This window comes from Montipora capricornis, chromosome 13 (genome assembly GCF_036669925.1).
Source record: "Montipora capricornis isolate CH-2021 chromosome 13, ASM3666992v2, whole genome shotgun sequence".
Taxonomy (NCBI): domain Eukaryota; kingdom Metazoa; phylum Cnidaria; class Anthozoa; order Scleractinia; family Acroporidae; genus Montipora; species Montipora capricornis.
The window spans coordinates 34,683,842-34,691,341 of NC_090895.1; the positions used below are offsets into that span (position 1 = coordinate 34,683,842).

The 7,500-nt window shown below is 39.6% G+C and overlaps 1 protein-coding gene across 1 annotated transcript in view; it reads left to right on the forward strand.

The window, feature by feature from the left end:
- Positions 1–7,500, forward strand: part of LOC138028515 (A disintegrin and metalloproteinase with thrombospondin motifs 6-like) — a 48,605-nt gene that overhangs the window by 24,761 nt on the left and 16,344 nt on the right. Inside the window, exons 16-24 of the mRNA XM_068876091.1 lie at positions 790–882; positions 1,061–1,209; positions 2,796–2,853; positions 3,846–3,933; positions 4,645–4,769; positions 5,087–5,207; positions 6,256–6,345; positions 6,636–6,789; positions 7,200–7,317. Coding sequence (XP_068732192.1) covers positions 790–882; positions 1,061–1,209; positions 2,796–2,853; positions 3,846–3,933; positions 4,645–4,769; positions 5,087–5,207; positions 6,256–6,345; positions 6,636–6,789; positions 7,200–7,305 — 984 coding nt within the window. The 3' untranslated portion in view covers positions 7,306–7,317. The remainder of the gene's footprint in view (positions 1–789; positions 883–1,060; positions 1,210–2,795; positions 2,854–3,845; positions 3,934–4,644; positions 4,770–5,086; positions 5,208–6,255; positions 6,346–6,635; positions 6,790–7,199; positions 7,318–7,500) is intronic.

Sequence of the window (7,500 nt, forward strand, 5' to 3'; positions counted from 1 at the left end):
TGAATTGAAATATCGGTAAGATGTGTTACATCTACTGTATCTTAGCTCAGATGATTGCGTTAATTAATGGAAAGAAACGTTAAATCGTCGGCGGCAAAGAGTCAATTAAAACTACTCGCCGTGCAAAGTGTCTATGACTGGTCAAGAATTTCGGTAATCCAAAAAGAAATGTCCCTTGATTTTGAAAAATGGTTTACACATAAAGCCAAAAACTCAGTAGAAAAAAACAAAGAGAAATAAGGATTTTTCCAATCCAAATACTCCAAATGTTTTCAACACTGAAAATGAGTACGACCTTCACACAAAAATAGTAGCATTCGCTAAAATTATGACAAACATGCAATTTTATCTTAAGGACTGGGAGACAAAATACAAGGGAGCTTAGTGAAAAAGAATCTGCATCGCTGTTTTCAAAGAACTATCTCACTGCAAATTAATTTGTCACGTTTCCCTTCATTGCTCGCTTATGGATCAAAGTATGACCACTTTTCCCGTCTTTCAAAGCCAATAAAAAAGTAAAATTTCAATCAAAAGGTTCCAAAAACAACAAGATGTATTTGGGACGATTTCGGAAAATAAAGAGAAGTGAAAAAGTGTGTTGAGGCGATGGGCACTTTAACAAAAATGAAAAAAGGTGTGACAATGCTATATGTTATACTATGTCCTCCAGGTCGAGGGAAACACGACATAATTTTTCTCCACAGTCCTGTTTGTATTCGGGGTTTTTGCGAATCAACTGAAGGGAAGATTCTTCGTTTGTTACTTAATTATTATTTCTTTTTATGGCAGCACCAGTGCGCTGTTCTAAGATGTGAGAAACATGGAGTGATGCTTTCAAACCTCGCTGTAGTAATGGACGGAACGAGCTGTATACCTGGCATGGTAAGCAAAAGCCTTTTGTTATCTCTGCCGTCTATACTGTCTTAGAAAAAGCACATAGCATGCGCATGCGCATGCATTTTCGCAAGATTAGGCCCCTACTTCCATGAGGTTTACGGCTACCTTTACTTATATTTAATTCCTGAAATTTCTGAGATTTTCAATCATTTGCTTTTTCAAGTGGTGTATAAAAGGACTCTGTCAAAGCTCAGGTGTCGTGTGGTCAATGAACAAAGATTACTGGACAGACTGGGGACATGACTATTCACAATGTACTCGATCCTGCGGTGGAGGTGTGCAGTTCGTAACCAGGCATTGCACCCATCCCAAGTGAGTGATTAAATAACATGAGCTCAGCGAGAGAGAGTGAGTGAGAAGAGCGCAAAACAACTGCTTTGGTTTTCTCTTTCGTGCTATTCATGCGTGTTCACGATCCCATAGTTGAGCAAAACAGGTTATGTTGGAAAATCTTACTTTGTCCACTAAGGACAAACAAATATAGGCGGCGGATCTGTTCGGCAGGTAAGCAGCAATCAATTGTACACCCTATACAGTTCGGACACGAATATTGTATCTGACTTACAGGAATGCTTCCTTGAACGTGTAGGACTTTATCTTCAAATATAGAATGTTCAAACTGTAGTGGCATTCACAGGGATATATATGCTGCTGGTAAAATCGTTTTCAGGTTGAATCAGCTTTTACCTAGATTAAGGACGGTGCCTACTAATTCAAAGGTATTTTTGCCTCGGATTATGATCATGAAGGAAATGTAGATCTTAACAAGTGTTATTGAAATCCAAGGAGAAAATTGGGTGTAACCACGCATTTTCTAAAGATAATTCGTGAATAATATTTGTAAACAGCTTTAAAATACAAAGCAATGTACGGCGTTCTTTCTCAATTTGAAGCTTAATCATCTCTCAAAAATGCATGGTTACCCCTAATTTAATTTTCCTTTTGGATACCAAGAGCACTTACTAAGATGTACTTTCTCCGGATAGTTTTAAACCTTTCAAAAATATCCCTGTATCAGTAAGCATCATCGATAGGAAACTCGAGTATCTCGAGATGCGTAGAACGTATGCGCAATAACAATAGTAGGCACCGTCCTTAAATCAGCGATCCTCATTGTACCTAGGTTGAGTACGCACTCACATATTTCAATCGAAGGAACTTTTTTTTGGGCTTAAGTTTAGTTTAAAGAAAAATTAGGGGCAGGTTAGGATTAGTTTTGATTTTTATCCATTGATATCAGTTGACTTATTATACGACAGTAAAGACTGAAAAGAGCTGTGTCGACGAGTACCGGGAAGTGAATAGTAGAGTTCTTTGTTCCCTCACTATATTATAATGTTGAGAGTGAATGGGTAAGTGTATGAATACAGAAACCGATAAGATGATACAAAACATTAAGAAGACGTGGTGAGATGGGTAATACAGAGCTTGAGGAAAGGTATATATGTGTTTTCAATCCTTTTATAAGGGGTTGCCTAAGTGGTGTGCGTATCATTCAACTTATTTAACCTAGGAAAAAAAACGGATTCAACCTCAAAACGGATTTTATCTGCAACTTATACACTTAAATAGTGTCCTCCTCTTGGCTGTCTTTGTCTCGAAGTATGAAAATTATTCCTTCATAAGTCAAGTTTGAGGAAAGGTCCTCTAGTTGACTTCAGCTACATTTTTGTCATTATAGCAACCGAAATTTCCGCGTCCCCTAATTCACAGCAAACCTTCTCCCAGTAGTTTGAAATTCTTCTACGATCGGATCTTAAAATAATATATAACTTAGGTAAGAAATTTGAAAACAAAAAAAAAAAAAAATTCCCCGTCTCTTTTTCTCTTTCAATGCTTTTACCTGTTTATTTGGTGTCTTGATCCAAAAAATATTATTCATATCGTTTGCGTTTCAGCCCAGGCTCCAAATACTGTCAGGGACAAAGTCGGAAATATCGAATTTGTAATCCACTGGTGAGTTTGTCATGCATTTTCCAAAGCTGGGAAGCCTTGAATCAGGACCATGCATTTTGGTTTGGGAATTACCTTGAATATTGATTTTTCAACTTCATCAAGGCCTAACCTTTTCGTGAATGTTACGTGAAACGTTTTACATCATTGATTAGCTGGCGCAAGTTTATCGCCCTTCTGAAACATTATACAGAATGTGAATTTTAAAATTTAACTTGTTTTCCATGTGGTTTTTCACGAATTAGCCTTTTTATACAGTGTATAAACATATATATGAAGAAGAATGTCACCCTATCAAAATTGGTATCAAACCACTTGAAATACCCAAGGCTAGCGGTAAGTGTTTCTCAGAGAAAGATCGTTTCCTTAAAAATTGGAAAGTTATGGCGCTTTCCTTATTTGGGAAAAAAATCGGCAATCTCAGCCGGAAAAGAGTGGGAATTTCTGTTTGGAAAAAATTGTTTTCATTTTGTCGTGAAACCGGCGTAATGCTGTGCTCGTCAATTGACGAGACGCTAAGATGGCTCAGTTCTGAGTAGGCATAGTACTGGCGAAACGGAATAAAGCAAAGAGAAATAGGGAATATTAATAGATTCTGATGCTTGACAAGGACTCAATACAATGGACGCTACGTAAACGGGAATTTTTTAACCTAGTGTACCACAATTCAAATCTACCTTTCCTACTGACATATGTGCACACTGGAGGAGTTAAAAGAGGGAAAGTGACGGTTAGTCCATGAAATTTCGTACCAAATGCAAGGTGCTCGCTCGCTTTTGTGTAACAGAGCTGGATCCCAACTTGGGAATGAGCGAAAAATTAAACCGAACTCGTAAGCTTTAATCGAAGCAATTTTGCTTTGTTTTACGAAATGGTCTCGACCGGAAAATCCATTTGGAATACTGCAATCAATGCTTATTGCCTACAGGCTTGTTAATTGAATGCTGCATTGGAGGAGATGCTTCCTCCTAAAAACTTAATTCTTTGTTTCTTAGGCTTGTCCCGCTAACGGGTGGAGGTTTAGAGATCAGCAGTGTGCGGACAGAATTCCGAATTCAAGAGCATACCTCGCCCGGCGCTACGGTAAGTGCCCAACTCATGCATACTGTATATTTTCAAAGCTTTCACGTCGCCTTAAGTAGCTTCTACGCCTTTAACTTTGGAGCTTACGGATACTTCAAACAGTTTATTGGTTTTTCATTGAAAGCCGTGAGAGCTTTCGTAGAATGCACACATTTGCGTCATTATTAGTTGATCAGATTCGCCTCCTATTCATTTAAGAAACTTCACAGGCCTCTTTCAGGCGTAAGTGTGCTAACTCAAGTCGTTTTAAAGTAGAGAGTTAATGAAGCGAACTTGAATATAGCACTGTTGGATAGTACGCAGCAGCACAGCTGCTGTCACCCATGAACTTATACATTACGTTCTCACCGTCAATTCAACTGGAAAACCTTAAATAACAATGACCACAACCAGGTTTTCTGAGCCAGGGAGATTGAGCACCCCAGCAAACCATTGTTTTAACGAAAACCGCTGGTCAGCAACCTGGTTCTGGTCATTGCTTTCTAAGGTCTTCCAATTCAATTACACAAACTGGGAAAGTGTATGTAATGAAAAGACAGGGGTGGGAATTAGAAGAGATTTACGTTTTTTTTGTCCACAAACTCTGGCCACTATCTCACTAAATGTCTCAGACATGTGAATTATCAATCGTAAGAAAGCCCTCTCTCTAACATTTTCTCCTCCTGCAGCTCTCTGTCAGATACTGACTACGTTTCATGTCTATGTTTACAGTTGGTTGCGGAAGATTGTTCTGCCGCATTGGCTATAGTGCGCAATCTAAAGGAATCGTTTTGGACGGAACCAGATGCACGGTTAATAAAGATGACACCAGTGTTTGTTTGCATGGACGCTGCAGGGTATGTTTGAATTTTCTTCCTTGGCAGAACGCAGTCGCACCCTTTCTTTAGATAGGTCACGAACATAATACAAATGTAAGGGGCGGGTTAGGCGTGAATGAGTGTCTCTGTTGTCTCATAAAGACGAATTTAAGAAAATGCTTATTCCTTGCCATCCTCTAATTAACCTTAAAGCAACAGTAAGAGGAAAAATTGCTTCGAACAACTTCGCCTGGGATTCATTACTTTGTAATCGACAGCCTGTTGTTGTGCAAATTGATAAGACCTACCGCTTTCATAAATGACGCGAGTTATCTTCACTACTTTATGATCCATAGAGTGTTGGTTGTGACAATGTGCTCGACAGTACAGTGGAATTTGATCGTTGTGGTGTGTGTGGTGGCAACGGAAGTACGTGCAAGATTGAGTTTAAATATGCTGGTGTACCCGATGCATATGGTAAGAATGATATAAGTCAAGAGAAAAAAAAATTAATGGTCTTAAGATAAAAATTGCTTTTAACTCAACTTTCCAGTGAATTAATTCAAAGGACACTTTCGTTTTGACCTCGGCGGTCGCTTTCTAATACATTATGCAGTTGGTATAAGATTTTAGCGAGCCAAAACCATTTATAGAGTTGCAACCTTCAAAAAATTTTAGGAGTCCATTAGCCGGAGCCTTCATCCTCTATGTTAATTTTCTGAATCAACCCTGTCCCGTATCTTTTTATTTTTAGAAGCACCTCCCAGGGGTGTTTCCACGGGTGGTTTCACAATAGACTTAACTGATTAGAGTGTAATGTGAAGTGCTACGTTTCTACCCCATATGAACCATGTGAGCGTTAGCCCTACCACTGCTCTACCGACTGAGCTACAAGGTCAGACGGGAGCAGGCCGTGGGAACTGAAGATGTTAAAGTCACGGCAATGAACATGTACAAGTACAAGGAAGGATTACGTTTTTGCAAACGTTGGCCGTGTAGCACTTATATTTGAACAGACGTAACTGATTAGAGTGTAATTTGAAGTGCTAAGTTTCTAACCCATATGAACTATGTGAGCGATAGCCCTACTACTAGCCTATCATAAGAGACCCATGGTCGGCCATTGATAACGTCACATGCAGCACACCCGAAACCCGAAGGTATTTGAAAATGATGAAAAGATTGGAAGTTCTAGAAATAAAAAGACACCGCACAGGGTTGACTCAAGGGCATAATACGTAAGGAGGCTCAGGTTAATGGGCCTCTGACATTTTCCACTCATGACCAGTTACGTTACTTTGGTGTCAGATCATTAGCTAGCACGACAGTGGGTAAAATTACACACATGTACAAGCAAATAGAGCGAACACTTACCTTACCAAGTAATGCCATCCTTCACTACAAGTCGTCAGATTCCTTTCAGAAATCAGAGGCGCCCAAATATTCAAGCACTCCTTAATGTTCCGTGAATTTAAATCCTTGATTTTCTTATTTCTTCACGAATGCTCGTGCTGATACTGACTAGGCCCTGAGAGTGCTACATTGATCGCTGAGCTCTTGCCGGGCACCAGGGAAGCCTCTTTCTACATGGCGACAAACACGAAGAATTATATCGGTAAGTTTTAAGTATTAAACTTATAAATGTTCTGTTAATTCCAGTAATGTAGACAATTAGATGGTTCCCGAATTCCGATTAATGTGCTATTTGAGACGGGTTCCATCATCATCGCGTTTACATGAAACGGCATAAGGCATCCGTTCGGGAGCACCAGAGTCTATGCATAACGCCACGGAAAGCTACTCCGCGGATTATGTATACTGTATACAGAATCCACCACTGAAATTCTGTCCACATGGAATTTAATTTATTCTTAGAACGACCGATATGTTTTCCTTTATTTACAGGGGTACAGAACGCTACGGGAAACTATTTGGTCGGTGGTCACCTCGGTGGGTATCAAAGCATTAACGCTGCTGGTACAGTGATAGAACTTCATCACCAGCAAACTGGTTATTTATTGCCAAGGAGAATCCAACCAACGCTTTCCTCAGAGTCATGGTAAGTGCGTATTACAAGGTTCAAAAAAAAAAAAAAAAAAAAAGAAAGACATGGGAAATTTCAGATCAAGACTAGGAGGAAAAAGAAGAAATTTTGCAACCATCCAGGGAACACAAGACATGATGCCCATCACAAATAGTCTAAAACGTTGACATCTAGCAGTCATCAAATATCGGCGCCAATATCAATCATACAGGTAACTTTCCAGTGTGCTCTTTGTATTCACTAAGGAGAGCCCTAACACTTCATGCTGAACGTCGGAGTACGTACGCCCTTGGAAAAAAAGGCATCAAGATCCCACTTGATCGGTGTTAAAGTGGCCTTGTTTGTAGTTAAAATGACTGTAAGACCGACAAGGAATAATAACATCACTGAGACTCTTATCCCAGAAAAAATTTTCTCTCTTCCAGTATATTAAAAAAGAAGAAAAAATCAAGTCTGAAGTGCTATGCAAATACTTCGCTCCTCCGAAAGCGTTCAAATGGGATATTGGTAGCTGGAGTAGCTGTTCTTTAACGTGCGCGTCAGGTAAACTTTAAAATCATACAGCGTCAAAGGAATAATCACCTTCGCCAAGCGGTACGGACCAAGGGCAGCTTTGCGGACATGGGGATCTCTATGCATACTCTGTTTCTCTCTCCATCCTTGATTTTATCATTCTCCTATCTTCCTCGTTCCTTTCCTGTACTTTTCTTTCCCCCTCCGACCATA